Source organism: Cynocephalus volans, chromosome 1 (assembly GCF_027409185.1).
Source record: "Cynocephalus volans isolate mCynVol1 chromosome 1, mCynVol1.pri, whole genome shotgun sequence".
Classification (NCBI taxonomy): Eukaryota; Metazoa; Chordata; class Mammalia; order Dermoptera; family Cynocephalidae; genus Cynocephalus; species Cynocephalus volans.
Genome location: NC_084460.1, coordinates 189,321,252 through 189,339,782, shown reverse-complemented (window position 1 = coordinate 189,339,782; position 18,531 = coordinate 189,321,252). Strand labels below are relative to the sequence as shown.

The 18,531-nt window shown below is 49.5% G+C and overlaps 1 protein-coding gene across 1 annotated transcript; it reads right to left on the bottom strand.

Annotated features, from left to right (window-relative positions):
* Positions 1-1,504: 1,504 nt before the first annotated feature.
* On the bottom strand, positions 1,505-11,669 carry LOC134376040 (small ubiquitin-related modifier 3). The gene is made up of 4 exons (XM_063094734.1): positions 11,570-11,669; positions 7,722-7,850; positions 4,581-4,652; positions 1,505-2,922 (listed from the first exon to the last, which is right to left on the bottom strand). The coding sequence occupies exons 1-4, from the start codon at positions 11,588-11,590 to the stop codon at positions 2,830-2,832; spliced, it is 315 nt and encodes a 104-aa protein (XP_062950804.1). The 5' UTR covers positions 11,591-11,669; the 3' UTR covers positions 1,505-2,829.
* Between the last annotated feature and the right edge of the window lie 6,862 nt (positions 11,670-18,531).

Below are 18,531 nucleotides of genomic sequence, written 5' to 3'. Positions count from 1 at the left end.
CGAGTTGCTTACACAAGACGGAAGCTCCTCTCTCACCTCAGTGTGGTTGGTACACTGGCCTGATCTTCAGAGAAGCAGAATCTCCACAACGCTTCCTCCTCCTCACGGTCACCATTCAGTTCTATATCTGAGATTCGAGTTTAACTGGGCATCCTGGTTTTATTTTGTTGTTTTTTTGCTAAATCTGGCAATTTGGGTTCATTGGTACTGGAGTCTCAAGGGTTCTGAATGGCAGGAAAGTACTATTTAATGGCTTTCCTAAGCAACACAACCTGGGGAGGCCAGCAAGAGATGAATAAAATCAGTTTCTTTTACATCTTGGCAACTGAAGCTTTAGGATCTCAGCTTAGCCTGTGCTGTTGGTAGAACTTTAATACCAACACCACGTTTCTCCCACCATGCACTTGTGGAACACAGCTATGGTGACAGCCCAGAGTGGCTGGGATGTGGACCCTTCAGTGCAAAAACTGGGAAAGTTTCAGTTGAGACCCTAGGCACAGATAACAGGATAATTAGGGCATGTCTCCTCCTGAAGGATCAATTTAACCCAAAGATTCTGGGAGTTAGTTTCATGTAATTTAATATTTTAAAAAATATTAATACCAACGGATCTATTTTTCCAAACACAGAACTTAGAAAATTTCTAAGATAAAAGACAACCTAGAGGATGTACCCTTTTCTTCCTTCTGCTGTCAGGTGCTGTGTGTGGGGGTTCAAGTAGCACTGTCTAACGCAGCCAGGTAAACTGGCCATTGCTCTTCTCTAACTTGCAGCACCTGGGAAGCATCCCTCTCGCACCAGCGCAAGTGCAGGGTTCTTCTGCTGGGCCTTAACAGCCTCTTCCCCCACCTGGCAGATGACTCCACCTCTGTACCATGCTTTCATCCATGTCTCTGCTCGTATAAGTGAATCAAGCGCTGTTTGCATGGCTGCCCTTGATCTTCCAACTTGTGCTTACTCAACCGATGGACGAACCAGAACAGCTCTGTCATTTTCAGCCTTAGTTTTGTCACATCATGGTATACTAGGAAATTCTTAAAGCCAAGTTAGTATCAGTTCACTTCAGTTTCAAAGCAGACAAGTGAGTAGGTTGTCAACTGCGCAAAGGAAAACAGACATATTCAAAACACCAGAAAAACTGAGAAGCCTCAGACTATCATACAGACTCATCTGCCTCCAAAATCCATCCTCTGTTTACATATGAAACCAGGAGAGGAAGAGTGATGCATCATCATGATGCCAGTTCAGATCGGCTGGCAGCCACAGGGCTCTGTGAGGAGAGAGAACGCATTTCCACAGGAAAGATGCTGGACCAGCACTGCAGATCTGAACAGGAGGGACAGAATGGATTGGGGTGGGGCAGGAGCCATCAGGTGAATGCGAACTTCCCAGTGACCAGCTTTTAAATCAGAGTCTCTGAGTGGCCTCGCTGAATGGTCAGTGCAAATACTGAACTGTGACAGTATGCCCCATCCTTCAAATGTTTAATATAAGTCAAGAGACAGAATACCAAACTATATTTACTGTTTACAGTAGTAAAGGACAACAAATAATGTACAAATTGGTGAATAAACACACAGAGCCAACAAACATTTCACCCGAGCCCATACAGCTAAACAAAGGGAAGAAGAGCATTTCAGCAAGATTTCAAGCAAGCAAGAGAAGACGGTCATTGCTCAGGTGACTGTAAAAAGGGCAGAAAAGGGCCATCAGCAGCAGTGGGTCCTCACAAAGGGACAGAACTATGAAAATGTTTACAGATCCCCAAATATTTCACAGAACTGTAATCACCAGACTAATGCATAAATCCAATACGTATTCAAAGAGCAGCATAGCACAAGTCCATGAAAAGAACACGAGGCCCTCCTTCCACAGATATCATTTGTCACCACACTCTGCATAGCTCTTTCATACAGCAACGTAACTGCAAATTCAGCAATACTTAATGTTACTTTTTATACATAAACCATAATTATTCATTAGAAGCAAATACTAGAAGAGATCTGAGGCCACGACACTATTACCAAATGAGAAATGTGGTAAGTATTTTCTTCTACGTTAAAAAAAGGGAGAAAAGCCAATTTTTGTAGTGCCAGTCTTTGCCTGTGTACCAATTACTGGGTACTGATCATGGAGTAGTGGTGGGGTCCTGGGCCTCAGACCCCCAGGGGACACATTCAAGGAGCAGAGAGCACTTGGGGCCATATTACTGAAGGACTCATTTGTTTTTTTACTTTTTAAGAAGGATTCCAGTATTTTCCCTTCAACTTTATCATATGCTGACAAAGCTTAAATTTGCAAAATTTAGTATTTTAAAATCCTGTGCCTACAACAAACAGCAAGTGAGCTTCTGTCTTCCACGTCCACCATGGTCCCAACACTTGTCCAACAGACGCACCCCCACTGAGGGAACACTCTCCATGCTCAGAATGAGCAGTGCAGAGCAACTGCATCACCAGGGAGGAAAGTGCAGTCCACACATTAAACGCGGACATTCAGGCCACAAGTTTGTGGGGAAAACTTATAGGAGGGGGAAGAAAAACAAAATGAAAACAAAAACAAAACAAACCCCAAAAACCTCGCAACTCATTTTACCCAAACAAAGATAACAATTCTGATTGGCCCGATTGAAGCAGTAGCTCCGTCCCTGCAGATGCAATTCTGAGTTGCACTCGAAGTACGTCAGAGAGGAAAATCATTTTGGTCATTTTGGTGAATGTCCTCGCATTTCCACAGACTCCTTTGTGGTTGGTGTCACGTGCTCACTATTCAACAGAAAATGCAAGGACGGGTGACCTGGACGGGTGACCTGGTGTGGGGACAGTGCTTCTAGAGGCCGTGCACCGACAGGCAGCGTGTCTCCCTCGCACCTCCCGTCTGCTGCTGGAACACGTCGATGGTGTCTTCGTCCTCCATCTCCAGCTGTCACAGTCATCGCAACAGGCACAATGAGAGAGGGAAGCTTGTTAGTTTTCTCTTACCAGAGGAAGGGAGAATGCTAATTCTGCCAGTGTCCTCTGAAGTGCCAACTACACCTCTGCTCCTGTCCTCCCCTCATGAGCAGCACACAAGAGCAAGAGGCCCTATTGTGCACTTACAGTGAGCCCTATCTGTTCACCAAGTCCCCCTCACATAACTCACAAAAACATTCACAGCTAGGAACTTCAACTGATAGAAAAACTGAGTCTAAAAAATACAGTGAAATGTCTAAAATTCTCACTGAAAACTACATGAAATCCAATTCCAATTAAGAGCATCTGATTAGTGGCTCGGAGTCCTGCAGGAGGCGTGCACTTCACAACAGGTGCTGTGGGTCAGTGCCATCAAGTCCTGAGCCAGGCAGACCACACAGGGAGGCTCACTCCTCCCCTCCTCCTGAGGGCAGGGAGGGGCTCACATTTCCCACTTTCTTCTCTCAGTCTGACAGAGTGGCACAAAAACATCTACCCTGATCTTTTTCCACTCTCTGAACAAAAGGAAGCTCTGCCAACTCAAGAGACTGACCACAGCCAGAGCAGCGTTTCCTAGAAACGCCAACAGAATTGGAGAGAGGTCCTGTCCGGGCTCTCGGCCATCCTCACCTTGCCACGACACCATCTGGGCAGCAGTGTACAAGCTGGAGGGACAGCCCCCAAATCCAGAGGCCAGGGAGCCCACCCAGGCAGCATTCGTCTGCTCCTCGCCTGTCTGCCTGCAACCTGCCTCTGACACCTAGCTCAAGTCCCAACCACTGTCTTAGCACTGTATGCTTTTCAAAGCAGCTAGAAATTAAATATTTATTGCAAAAATATTTTTAATATTACATAATGAAAATATTAAACATTTTGTAAAAACATTTTCACATAAAACATTCCAATTGATTCTGACAACCTTGTAAGAAAGAAAAAACAGGTATTATCTTCCTTTTGCAGACAGACAAAACTGAAACTCTCTGAGATTAAGTGACTATCAATTACAAGGTCATCGTCGACAAACGACAAGAGCTGCAACTTGAACGTAAGTTAAAAGATCTTCTATTTCCAAGTCCAGAGCTCTTTCTGCTACAGTATGATGCACGATAAGTGATGCACCAAATCACATGCGTGTCCACTTAAGGAAAACTCACCATGCTGACTGATGGCGCAGTGACGTTCCTTCCACCTACACCTCCTGTGCAAATTGCTTAGCGGCCACAAGAACCAAGCCAGTCAGCCAGCTAGAAATTGACTAATTGCAAATTAAGTGTCCACACGACTAGTGGAAAGGGGCTTCTGAGGTGCCCTTTATGCCTGGCCAGCCTTGACTGGAAGAGCTGCGTGGTGGCTGCATCTCTGAGTCACCCGTGCCCTGTGTGAGGGTCCCAGCACTCGGGCTCCATCTCCATACGGCAAGGATGAGGTCTGACAAAGTACAGTTTTGTCATTTGAAATATTTAATTTCAAAAGTTAAAAATTAAATAATCTCATAGTTAAAATCATTAAGAGAAAGTGAAGCATTCTATATGAGCACCAATCAATAAATTCTCAAATAAGAGCGTTCCAAATGGCGATCACTCAAGTGCAAGCCAGAGGCGGCCTTGTGCACACCCAGCTGCTTCCTACCTGTGCTGGAGTGTCCGTCTCATTAATGGGTTGCCCATCGAACCTGAACCTGATCTGTCTCATTGACAAGCCCTGAAAAGAAAAAACAATTACCATAACATATTTCCAGGTAACACACCTTAATTCAAAACATCAAACATTTACAAACATTTATATCAAAATATCAGAATCTAAATACAGATGTATAATCTGGTCGAGTATAAAAAACTTACCTGTGGGCCTACAATCTGTTTCACATGCTGCCCCAACACCAAGTCTTTCAGAAATCACTGTTCCAGCACTTCTCGCTCCCGGGGCCCTGCCCTGCCCCGACTCACCGTCTTCTGGAAGCCGAGCAGGACTTCCACACAGTTGGCACCACTGCCCCCCTTTAAGAAGTTTTCAGAGAGAAATGGGTCAGGTGGCAAGGAGGGATGGGACAAGCAAGACCATAGACTGGGAGCAGTCACGGTGATTCTGGCCTTGAGGAGGCCAGCAGGTAGGGGATGCAGACTCTCTATGTCCTGAGAGCACAGGTAAATGTGGCCAGGCCAGCAACACTCACTGAAGCAGCAATTCTGATTTCACTCAAACAGGACAGATGGGAATGAAACGTCCATCTCAGCTCCCTCCTGAAACCCCACTGACATGACGTAAAAAATGGAAAAGGTACAAGCGATGAGGACAGAGATGGGAGGGCAGGGCCAGCAGACAGAGGGTGTCGCTACTGGGTTGGCACCACTAGACCCGAGGCCATGGGCGGGAGGTGAGAACAAAGCCTGGGGTGGAGGGACTGTCATGCCCGAGAGGCAGAGACCAGTGGCGGCTGAGTCTGCAGGCTGCTTGAAGTTCTCACCAGATGAACTTTGAAGTCAGAGCCCCACAACCCCAAGAGGCCAGGCAACTGTCCCTCCTGCAGGCAGCACACAGAAGGTCTGCTTTCTGAGAGGTGGACACAAAGCTCTGGACTCAGGACACCAGAGACAAGTTGCTGCCAGCACCCAGTGCCCTCCAGCTGCGCGGGAGGAGTCCTCTCCCTGCACGGATGGCTCTCAGTCAGCACCGCCGGGCCCTCCCCAGGACCCCCAATCCATGCACACTGCCACACTGCGCTCCTCCTGAGCTGTGCAGTCCTCTGTGCTTAAGTATGAGCAGTCATTCAAGGACCGGAGGACATGCAGGCAAAGACGCAGGTGTGGGAGAGGTCGGGCCGGAGCAGGTGGCAATGAATGTGGGGCAGAGAGGAAGGAGACAAGGACATTCACAGGCACACACATGCTACAGACACACACACATCACACACACCACACACTACAGATACACCCCCCCATACACAGCACATATCCATACACACACTGCACACTACAGATACACCCCCCCACACACACATTACAGACGTGCACAGGCGCGCACACACATTCAAAGTTCTTAGGGAGGCAAAAGCACAACGCTACATACAGAAAACCGTGGTTGCTACCGAGAAAAAAAGGACGCTCAAAGAACGAGGAAGAACAAGATCTTTCAGAATCTAAAATCACGACAGGAATAAGAATGTCCACATACAGTGGGACGTGAAGCTCAGGAAACCTCCCAGAAGGAAGCCAGCAGTGGCAGCAAAACAACGGAGGGGGAGGAAACCACCAAAATCATAGCGCGGAGAGCGACCCCAGGAGGAGCAGGAGCGCACGGTGCGGAGGGCGTGGGCCGGGGCTCCTGGAGCGCCGCGGGCTTCCCACAGTGACAGCCGGGCTGCAGACCGGACGTGCAGGTGGCCCAGCAGGCAACGCGGGCGTGCGTGGGTCCATGTTCCTGCCAGCGGGGCCCCAAGACACCAGAGGGCATTCCCTCAGAAAAGGGGAAGACATTGAGTCCCAAAACGACACGCGAGGGAGGCCGAGGATGTTTCCAGAAAGATTCCGGCGGCGCTCTGGGAGGAAGCTGCACGGTGGCCTCGGGAGCCACAGGCAGGAGGCCGGGGAACAGAGGGCATCAAGCAGGGGACAGGCGGGCATGGGTCCAGGGGCAGGGGTCAAGCAGGCAGGGGACAGCTGAGCAGGGGCAGTGGGCAGGTAGGCACGCGGAGGGGGGACGGCACGGGCAGGATACCGCGGCTCCCCGCAGGGCCGGCGGATGCGGAGGAGACGCAGGGCTCTCTGGGCAGGCACGGCGCACACAGGGGACGGAGTGAGCCAGCTGGGCTGTCGGGACACCCGCAGAGGACTGGTGCGAGAGTGTCGTTCACTGACAACGCACAACGGCGGCCGCCTCTGCGGGGCAGGGAGGACGAAGAGGAAGGCATGTGACGTATCACAGTTTTTCTATAAACGAGATTCACCCCCAAAGAGGCCAGCCGCCGAAAACAAACGAACGGCAGGCTCCACGGAGAGCACTAACCAAGCCCAGACAGAACTCAAGGGCGCGCCCCATGGCCGGCGTCTGCTGCCTGGGGAAGCCGCCAGCGTGGGGTTGGTGGGAGGGCCACGGAGGGCACCGTCGCAGCGCCCACCGTCGCAGAGCCTGCAGCACCAGCACAGCCACGGAGGCGCACATAGCCCAGGGGCCTGCGCGAGGGTGAAGGCTTCGAGACCCGAGAACCGCAGCATGGGTGTGCCTGACCCACAAGTTCATAACTCCACCGACGACAACCACCTCAAGTCACCGGTCTTGCTGGTCACCGCCCTTGCTGGTCACTGCCAGAGGATGCCCATAAATCAGCTCACCATTTTGCAAAGTGCTAACTAAAGGGAAAGAATCGAGCATTTTTGTGCCTTTCCTAAGCAAACTGGAAAACCAAAGTGTGGGTGGGGTCAGCGTCTGTCCATCAAGGCCCAACTAACATGAAGAAGGAACAGCAGAATGGCATTACAGTGCACCACTCTGCCAATGAAGAGATCTGAGCATCAATCCCCAACAGTGATCAGAAGACGCCGCCAGACAGAGCTGATCAAGCCTTGAGATCCACCTGTTAATTCACAGGCTCATAGGGACGAGAAATCCTTTAAAGGACATCCAGGGATATGACCAGCAAGACCCAGCCCGTGGAAAAGCGCACAAAATGAACCAGGGTGTGCACATCTGCAGCACAAAGAGCATGGCGGAAGGCACCCTAGAGATGCCGGGAGACTAGGAACCCTGCTGCGTGCCAGCCTCCGGAAGCCGCACCTGCCTCTCGCAGTAGGCCTTCATGAGCTTGCTCAGCGGGGTGTGCCTCTTGATCTTGAACTGCACCACTGACCCATCCTGCCCGGCCACCTTCAGGTTGATGTGGTCGTTCTCTGTCTTCACTCCCTCCTGCAAGAGAGGAAAATGGCCTCAAAACTGTGTCTCAAAATAACCATGATTTTAAAAGGTAAGTCTTTAGGTAATCACTGGGCTTTTTAAAGTCATTAAAACCAGCCTATTCTATAATACCAACAATCCCTGTACTGGCCAGCTGTCCCCCCACCCCCCAAAAACAACCTAATCCAACCTAATCCTTGAAATTCTCCAGCAATTCAATCGCTCGTGTGATTGTTTTATTTTACACAGAATTTATTTTTAACTTCTACTTGCTGAGCATCCATGTGTAAGAAAATGCCAGTCTCCAGTCGTCACAGATTGTTTTTTCCAGTGGTGCATCTCACTGTATTCATTCATGCCGGGAGTACTCAATACTTATCCAAGTGCGCAGCGACATTGCATGTTTCCATCTAACACGGCTTAAGTTTTCAGGCAGACTGACATTTCATCTAGTCTGTACGCCAAGTACAGCTAGTTAATGCCAACCATGAGCAGGCCCAGCCTCGAACCTATCAAAGCTTTACTTCTTTTATCAGCACTCCTGATTTTATAAATGATGAAGCCCACCAACGCCTTTCCTACCCAAATCTCCTGGTAAACCTGGGTATAGTAGGGCTTCATAGGGATCCAAACATTTTTAATAATGCTTTGAAGCATCTCAGTGCAGGACCAATGGCTCAGACCACACCAGATGACCGCGGCCAACATCTCAGAAAGGCCACCAAGTGCGCCACAGGTTGTTAATTCAAAGAAAACATTTGTTTAGGGCCACCAGTGACTCACTTGGGAGAGTGTGGTGCTGACAACACCAAGTCAAAGGTTAAGATCCCCTTACCAGTCATCTTTTCAAAACAAACAAACAAAAAAAGATCTGTTTAATAAGTCTAGGAAGAATCAGAAAATCCACCTTTGTTTTAAAGTTACTCTTATGAAACTAGTAAAAACACAAATTCACAGGTTACATATAGTTATATCTGATTGGTAAAATAAAACAGGACAGAGCAGAGCATCCGCAGTTAGGAAAAACAGCACGGTGTGCAGATGCGGCCTCTCACAGCACTTATCTGAGGCTCCGGGAAGCCGGCAGCATGGGGCAGACCTTCCTTCATGCTGTTCCTAGTTTCACACGGGCAGTCTCAACAGTCATAGTTTGTAGTATTTTATTTTTACATAACTTATGATCTACTCAAAGGTGCTGAACAAATGAATAATCAGAGTTTCTAGTTGCCTGGAAACACATTCTGAATTGGTGTAAAAAGTTGAATTAAGGGGCAGTGGGCCAGCTGGGGGGCAGCTGGGCCTGGAGAGAAAGTGAGGTCTCAGAGAACTGCTCTATCTTCCAGAGCCACCACCCCATGGGACACACCACCTGCAGCCAGTCCACACTGCCTGGGAACACAGGAGGCCATAAGAGTCATTTATTTCTGAAGGAAACAGTGAGGTGGACCCCTCTGAGGCAATCTGGAGATAAAGTCTGGACAGCGTCTAGTGTCTTCTGTGCCTCGCACCACCATGCAGTCCTCAGCCTTTTCTTGACCGTTATCTGATGGTGCAGACCTGGAGGAGCTGATGCCCTCAGCAGCTGAGGCCAGGGCTCAGAGCAAGCGTGCTACATTCCAGGCCATGTTCCTCATACATCCACCTCTCTCCTTCCCTGGATAGGAGGGGGATGTGAGGGGGCTGGGAGGGCCCGTGGCTGAGCTGGGCTCAGCTCCTGGAGACCTTGGGTAGGTGTGCAGCTCTGTCCAGGGAGTTGGACTGGCCTGAGAAGTGGACCCACTGGCGAGAAGCTCAGCAGCAAGCCTGAAGAAACATGTCCCGTGGTGGCACTCACCAGCCCCACTCCAGTCCAGGGCCAGCAGCCAGGTGCCCTCCACCCCCTCATCGGGATGCACTGGCATGACAAACTTGATGCTTCTTCTCCAGTGTGGGGACAACTGGGCAATGCATGTGAAGGCACTAGAATGACTAGAAGCCAGGTGGGACTGGGGATCTCGAGAGCAAGGATGCATTGATGGGTGTTGTTCCAAACACAGATGCAGGGACCAGACCATGAAACAAGCAGGAGCACAGGGCAGCAGCCGCAGCCCCGGCACAACCATGCCTGGCAACGGGAGGACTAGTGCAGGGAAGGATGACCCAAGGCACCTGTGTTCTTTAACAGAGGGACAACAAGGACAAACGGCCTGTCCTAGACTCTTGGTAAATTCCTAATAAGCAAGAGAACTGATGAGTTAAGGAAAATGAAACCCTAAAAACAGCGACCTCAATTCACTCCAGTCAAGCCTCTGCCTCAGCTCTCCAGGGGAGGCAGAACTGCTTTCCCAGCTGAACCACAAGCTCTTCTTTCCACCACTGCCTTGACCTGTGAGTCCAGGCCCAGAGGAGTGGGCTGCCGCCAGCCAGCAGGTAATGGTCAGCCAGGCCTGGGAGGCGGCAGCCATTTAGTCATTTTCGAATTAGTTAAAATAAATGTACTCAAATGAATTAGACCATGGAAGTTGACCACCCAGTAGAGTTAAGTTTAGACAACGCTGAAGAAATTAATATCACATGTATTTTATTATGTTTAAACTTCAATAAGAGGAAACCACCTACAAAAACATAAAGAAAGCATATTTGGCCTAGGATTAACAGGTTTTTATTCAAACGACGGAAGAAGGGAGAAGAAGCTGAGCTGGAATCCAACTGCATCTGGATAGAGGAGGTTTTCCTGGAGTCTGACCTCTTCTCAAACTACAGCAAGGATTGTGCAGACTTCCAGAGGCCCTAGCCATGGACTTTTCCGGAGGGCTCCATCCCAGTTCTGTCCCTGCGAGTTGGGCAGCTGAGCTCGGTCCCTCCTCTGTACAGGAGAGTGGCCACCTCCAGGGCTGGGCTGTGACCAGAGGTAGCCTGCCTGCAAGGCACTCAGCGCAGCAATCCACCTTCCGCGCAGTTAGAGCAGACCCCAGCAGCACGGAGGCAGAGTTTCAGAAATGTTCTGTTTTTATTAATAGTCAACACGACTGCAGTCGCAGACCTTCCCGGGGAATAAGAGCCAATGCACCTGAACGAAGGGCGCACGCCCCAGGTCCGCGATACAGCTGGTAGGGGGACACACCCGAGGAGCGCGATGGGAGGGCCGACACCTAGGGACGCAATGGGGGGCGCACACCCGGAGAGCGATGAAGGGTACAGCCGGGGGGCGCGATGGCGGCCGCAAACCCGGGGCCGCGATGGGGGTGCTGTCCAGGAAAGGATGGCAGGGCTGCTCAGTCGAGCGGAGCGCGCCCCCCTGTGGTGGCACGACCGCTGGTTCCTGCCCTGCCTGCGCGTTTGCGCGGGACCGGCGCCTGAGGGGCTGCCGGGGCAGAGAATACGGCGCCGGGGAACGAGGACTGCGGGGGGGGGGGGGGGGTGGGGGTGGTGGCGGCCATTGCCAGGGCTGAACGGTGGGCGCCTCGCTCACAGGTAGGCGTCGGGCGGGGGCGGAGGAGGAGGCGGGGCGCTTGCCTGAGGGCGGGGCGTGTGCCGAGGGCGGAACGCTTACTCGGGGCGGGGCTGGGGCGGGGCCTTGTCGGGCGGGGCGCGCCGCCGCGGGGGGGGGGTAAGCGGGCGCCACCGGGGGGAGGGGCGCGGTGGCCCACGGCGTCCGGCGGGCGCGGGTCCCCGAGGCGCCGCCGAGTCCCGGGCAGGGAGGACCGCGCCGGCAGTGGCGGGCTGGAGTGGTGGGGGGCGGCGCGGCTTACCTTGGGCTTCTCCTCGGACATGGCGGCGGGCACGGGCAGCGCCAGCGGGTGAGTCGCTCTCGGCCCCGCCGCTCTCCCGCCGCAACTGCCCGCGGGGCCGCGCTTTATCCCCCAAATGCCGGCGCCCGGTTGGCTACCGCGGGGTCACGTGGGGTGTGCGCGTGCATGAGGCGCGCTCTGGGACGTCGGGCGCGCGCCTGGCCGTGGCTCCTGGTGGTTGGAAATGCGTCACGGGGCGGGCCCCCGCGCGACCCCGGCGGGTCCAGACGCCCGGGGGCGCAGGCCGAGGGGTCGCTCAGGTCACCGAGGGCCCCTGGAACCCAGGGCGTTGGGAAGGGGACTCTCATGTCACCGAGGTCTCGGGGGGGCACTGGGCAGGGGTGGGGGGCTCAGGTCGGCGAGGGTCCCAGGGGTTTGGGCGGCGTCAGGGGTCCGAGGCGCGTTGTTCCGAGACCTGAGAACCACTCTGGCCGCGCCCTCGTCCACCGAGCCGGCCCCTCCTGTAGGTCTGCCGGGCGCAGCCCAGGCCACCAACCCATTTCCTGTGTGGCCACAGAGGACCTGGGCAAGGGGCTAGTGCTACCTCGGGAACGGCTCCACTTCCTTCACCGACTTGGGGCGAGTGTCACCTCGTTAAGAGCTCGGGGTGAGCAAAGCAGGCAGCCAAGGGTGCCCCGGGGAGCCCTCTCCGCGAAGCGGGGCTCTGTGTTCGCTGAGGCCCGCACCGTCCGTCCTCACCTCAGTCTGCGGGGTGCACGGAGGCGTGGAAAGGGCGCCCTAAAGACGGGGACCAGGCGTACGGGGTGTTCTTTCCTCTCTGTCCACTTCTCACTGCGAACCTCACCCGGGCTGTGTTCCCTGCGGCTCCCTTTCTCCCACCTTACCCAGTCCCAGTTTGGGGCCTTCTGAACAAATGAAAGCCAGGCGCCCCGGGGAGAGGGCGGCGGCACCGCGGGAGGCCAGTCTTGTGACCGTTTCGCTAATGTTCCTCGAATGCTGTCCTGGGCCCTTCAGCTAGTCTTCACCACACTCATTTTACAAATGAGAAACTGAGGCACTTAGAGGTTAAGTTACACGCCTAAGGTCGCGACGTGACTACGCAGTGCGACTGGGATTGGAGCAGGGCGGTTAGTGCTACTCCTTGCTCCAAACCTGGGGTTAGACCCTGCCGAAACAGGCAAAACAGGTGTTCACATAGACTGCGGACGTCCTTTTCTGTTCTTTGGGGCATGTGTTCTTAGAATGCCCGGGCTCTCCCTGTCCGTACGCTAACGCCCTCAGTGGAATGGACCAGTCGCTCAGAAGTACCAGGCTGGGTCCTGCCACTGAAGCCTCACAGCAGCTCTCTGAGCAGGACCGCAAATGGGGGAGATGTTGGACTGCACAGGGTCACCAAGCTAGGAAACATTAGGGCCTGCGTTTGAAACTGCCTGTCTGAACTGCCTCCATCCTGCCTGAGGACCAGCAGACTGGTCCATAGCGCCAAGTTCCCTCGGACTTTAACTGCACAAGCCGTCTTCAGCTCTTAAAAATTCACTTTCTTGAGCCACCATGGGGGGGCTGGAGGGGCTGGTGATATCTCTCCATGAGAGGTCTAGTCAGAGCCAACGCCCACCTCAGCCAGGTCCCAGGGGTTAGTCCCTTCCTTCTGGACTCGACTGTGGCCAGCCCTGGCCAGAGGATCCCTAGGTAGAATGGCCAGCTCAGGCTGTGCTTCCAGGAGGTGGAGACCTCCAAGGGCCAGCCCCTTGCAAGATGGACCTTGGGGATCAGACCCCCACCAGATTGTTGGCTGTGGTGTGACTTAGGGTAGGTAGTGTTCAGAGGCCATAGTAATTAGTATGTTATCGACTCCAAGACGTTAATTATAAAACATAACATTACTGTATGTACCACATACACATTAAAGTATGGCAGGCTATGGATGGAAGACACATCGCAGTTCCAGAGCTGTTAAAGTAAAAATACACAGTACTTAAATATGTTACAATAAAAAATTAAACGATGGTCCATTCATATAATGAAAGGCTATGTCACTATTAATAGTAATGTGTAAAAAAAGTAGTTGATAACAGAAAAAGATGCTCGAACGACATTACATTTTCAAAAGCAGGTTGTATTGATAACACCAAGGTTTGGTTCCCCATACTGGGCAGCAACCAAAAACAAACAAACAAACAAAAAAACCCCTAGCAGATTATAGAACTGGCCAGTTAGCTCACTTGGGAGAGTGAGGTGTTACACCACCAAGGTTAAGGATTCGGATCTCTGTAATAGCCAGTGCCCCCACCCCAAAATAATTTAAAAAAACCTTTTTAAAGCAGGCTATAAAGCTATTACGGTATGAATTCAATTTGTGTGTGCATAAATATTGGATCAAAACATAACTGCTCCCACACTTTCCCACCCACACCAAATCCTTTACATGACAGGAAAGATGCCAAACAGTGTTTGTATCAGCATGGGAAAACACAAAAGGATGCCATCAGTGGACAAAAGAGTGGCAGGAAATCTCGGAATGGTAGAACCAAATGAGATTATGTTGACAGAGGAAGCAGAGTATAGAAAAAAAACATACCCTACAACACGCGAGGCGAAAAGAACTAAGGAAGCAAGAGCTCGGGAGAAACTCCAGGCTTGGTGGGTGATCCCAGCTGCTGGGCAGGGCTTCTGGGCAGTGGCAGGGTCAAGGGTGGCTGATTGAAGGATTGCAGGGAAAGCCCAGCCAGGATGGCTCTCCACCCTGTCCCCCAACCCCTGAGTGCAGGCCACAGAAGGATTTGATCCCACCACACCCAGACTAAGACTCTAGAACTCACTCCAAAGCGTTCTGCCTAGGAGGCCCCTACGGTGAGTGCTGGGCTGAGAAGAGGCCTGGGCTGAGTCGGGGTTTCTCTGGGAGAGGAACAGCTGCTGGGCTAGCATGGGGCCCCCTGAGTGCCCACTGCCAGAGCAAAGTGCTGTTATTCTGGCAATCATGAGGTCCCCCCCACACAGGCCGAGACACCCCACAAGGAAACGTAAGGTCGCACACTCCACCTGCCAATCCCTCCCTTCTGAAGAGAGGCTGCGGAAGCAGACACACCCACCCTGGGAAAGAAGACTCATAAGAAGACAAAGAATTGGAAAATCAGTAACAGAAGTGCTGACATTAAAACCTGATGAATGTGCAGAACAGTAGAATAGTCAGGGCTGAGGACTTAAAAAACTGCAGAATAAAATCACAGTACTCTCCCATCACAGAAAATTAAAAAGGGAAAGTGAGAAAGATTGGAATGTGGAGTTTCAGTACAAGGACAGTGTCAATCTAACAAGAGTTTCAGAAAGAAAAGATAGAAAAAATGGAAGAAAGGACAAAATCAAAGACATAATTGAAGAAAATGTTTCTGAACAGAAGAAATACATGACTACAAATGGAAAGGGCCACTGAGCATCAGGCGGCAGAGTGAGAAGGGGTGGGCGCTGAGGAAGGTGCGCAGCAGGAGAAGCCAGGGGTTTCCACTTACACTTAAGGCCTACCTGCACCAGACAGAGCCTCCCACAAAAATCACCAGAAAACCTGAATAAAGTATTCTAAAAATCTGTTTAAAGATATCAGATAGCTACCAGAAAAGACTCTCTAAGAGGCAAAGATCCCAGAAAAAAAGAAAAGTTACTTTTTCCTTTGAGGCATTTGGCTGTTAGAATGCTGTATTAGTCCTCTCCGGCTGACATAAAAATATCACATTAGGGGCTGGCTGCTCAGCTCAGTTGGTTAGAGCATGGTGCTGACAACACCAAGGTCCAGGGTTTGATTCCTATACAAGCCAGCAGCCAAAAAAAAAAAAAAACCGCACAAAAAAACCCCACTGGATGGCTCAAACAACAGACATTTTTTTTCTCAGAGTTCTGGAGGCCAGAGTTTGAAATCGGTGCCGTCAGGGTTGATTTCTAGTGAGGCCTCTCCTCCTGGCTTGTAGACAGCCACCTTCTTGTTGTGTCCTCACATGGCCTTTCCTCTGTAAGTGCAGAGAGGGAGAGATCTCTGGGGTCTCTTTCTCTTTTTATGAGGGCACCAGTCCTATCATATTAGGACCCTACCTTTTTGGCCTCATTGAACCTAATTACCTCCCTAAAGGCCCTATCTCCAAACACAGTCACATTAGGGGTTAGGGCTTCAACCTGTGGGTTTTGGAGGGGACACAATTCAGTCCATAACATATGCAATGGACAAGAAGTTGAGACACTGAGCAGAGCTTTTGAGTCTCATAGGGTGAAGGAGACAATAGTTGGTCCTGGCCTGCCAGATAAAGGGGCTCTGATAAATAATCCAACCTTAAAGGGAAGCACTAGGGCCAGCCTGTGGCTCACTTGGGAGAGTGCGGTGCTGATAACACCAAGGCCGCGGGTTCGGATCCTATATAGGGATGGCCGGTTGGCTCACTTGGGAGAGCGTGGTGCTGACAACACCAAGGCAAGGGTTGAGATCCCCTTACCGGTCATCTTTAAAAAAAAGAAAAAAAAAAAGGGGGGGAGCACTAGGGGCCACAACACAGGGTAGGCTGAGGTATAAGGAGATCAACCCAAACAAAGACTGAAACCAAGCTTCCAGACAGCTCAATCCCAGCTTGGATTGAACTGATGTGCACTCCTTTGAAGTGAACAGAAATCTCTGTAGGAAATAGCATCATTAGGGCCTCGAGCTAACTAAGAGACTTCCATACATAATATCCAGAATTAAATTTTACAAAGAAAATCAGGAGATAAATGATCCAAAACCAAGATTAAAAAAGAAAGATACAGTAGTAATAAACCCTCAGGAGAACAGGATATTGACATTATCAGACACAGACTTTAAAGTAACTATGATTAATATGTTTGAGAAAATAGATTATAAAATAAAAATTTTCAGCAGAGAAATGCGATCTATAAAAAAGAATCCAAAGGAAAATTGAAAACAAAAATATAAATAATTGCATAAATACAATATCAGAAAAATACATCTATTGAAATTATGAATTTAATAGATGGGTTTAAAAACAGATTAGACACAATGGAAGAGATGATTGATGCATTGGAAGATAGGTCAGAAGAAAAACTTTAGAAGCAGAGAGAAAAGATTATGAACAATATAGTAAAAGGCCTAAGAGACCTATCTGTATGGTGGAAAGATCTAACATATTTGTATACTAGAGTACCAGAAAGAGAGAAAAAATAGGCCAGAAGCAATATTTTAAGAGAGAATAAAAGAGGATTTTCAAAACTGACCAAAGATAACAAGCCACAGGTTACAGAGATACTATCAAGCCCAATCAGAGTAAATACAGAGGAAACCACACCTGGTCATATGATGGTAAACCTGCTAAAAACCAAGGACAAAGAGAATACAAAGTAGAAATAAAAGGGCTTACATCTGACCTTACAACAGAAACATGGAGGCCAGGTGACAATGGAATAATGTCTTCAGGGTGCTGTTACAAACCCACCTATGTAGAATTTTATACCCAGTAAAAATATTGTATAAAACTGAAAGTGAAATAAAGACATTTCAGAAAAAAACAAATCATAGAGAATTTGTTGCCAAAAGCATACACTAAAGGAAATACTAAAGATATTTCTTCAGCAGAGAGAAATTGGTCCCAGATGGAAGCATGGAAATACAGGAAGGAATGAAGAACAATAGAAAAGATGCATATGTGGTGAATCTAAATGAATACTGACATAAAACAACAACAGTACTGTCTCCTGGAGTTCTAAATAGGTGTATAATTAAAATAAGCAACAATAATAGCATGAAGAAGGAGGAATTAAAGTGTTCTAAGGTCCTCGAAGTGTCTAAAAAGTGGTAATGGGGAGGACAGACAAATTTAAGACATTTTTGGAAATGCAAATCTGCATACTTTTTCATCCACAGATCCTCCCTGAAAGAATCATCAAGGATTTACTGCAGCAAGATGCAAATGACACTCATGACAGAGAAAATCTAGCAGGAGCATGTGTATCATTGAATAGGCTGTGTACTGCACAACTCCAGGAACACCGCTTGCTTTAAACTACAATGTGGTTGATGACTCTGAGAGTTGCATGGTGGTTTTTCCTGGCTGAAAAAAAAAAAAAAGTAGTGAACAAAGAAACCAGCAAAACTCATATTTAATGGTAAATACTTTGTGCTACATACTGTAAAAAAAAAAAAAATACAGTATCTGGGAGTAAAGTCCCAGATGATTGTAACACAGCAGATGGGAGGGTGAGTGGGAGGAGAGGAAGAAGGAAAGCAAAAGCATGCTGCAGTCCTTGTCTAGCTCAGGGTGAAAACACAGATACAGATATTAATATTTGTTGGCTGAATAATGGGTATTTAAACATATATGTAACAATGTTCAGCTTATTTATGCACTTTTTTGTATGTATGTTTAATTTCAATGCAAAAGTGGTTTACAAAGAAAAAAATTAGGATTATGCCAAGAAAATTAGAAATAGCTTTCAAACCACTGAGAGGAAACGCAACGACAAAAGTTAGCCAATCTGACAAATTCTTAAAAAGATATATAGAGGCAATAAAAGTAACAATAGGAGACATTTATGTAGCACTTACATGAAATGAACTCTCCTACACCTTCACATGTATTAATGGAATGAAGTAGGTATTATTATTATTTTGCAGATGTGGAAGCTGAGGCAAAATCACACAGGGAGAGGGTTCTGCCTAGAATATAGAAAACTGGAAAGAACATTGTCCTCATCCTAAAAACACGAAAAGCTGGATGATCTACAAAAACATAACTTTTCTTAAATCTATCGGAGAACTGAAATTGCAGGCAATCAACTAGCCTGAAATCCAAGGACAGACAGGACACCAGCACTGGCTCACCCTTGACAAGGAACAGGAGAGAAGCGGGGCTGCCATAAAACTGGGTGAGAAAAATTCAGGTAAACTTGTTAGTAAATTGCTCAAGGCCAAGTGTGGGCTGGTGCGAGAATAT

Excerpts from the sequence above, each read along its gene's own strand:
- LOC134376040 (XM_063094734.1), bottom strand. The coding sequence starts at position 11,590 with ATGTCCGAGGAGAAGCCCAAG. Across the intron at positions 4,653-7,721 it reads AGGCCTACTGCGAGAGGCAG|GGCTTGTCAATGAGACAGAT; the intron begins GTGCGGCTTCCG and ends TTTTCTTTTCAG. Across the intron at positions 2,923-4,580 it reads AGACGGACACTCCAGCACAG|CTGGAGATGGAGGACGAAGA; the intron begins GTAGGAAGCAGC and ends TGACTGTGACAG.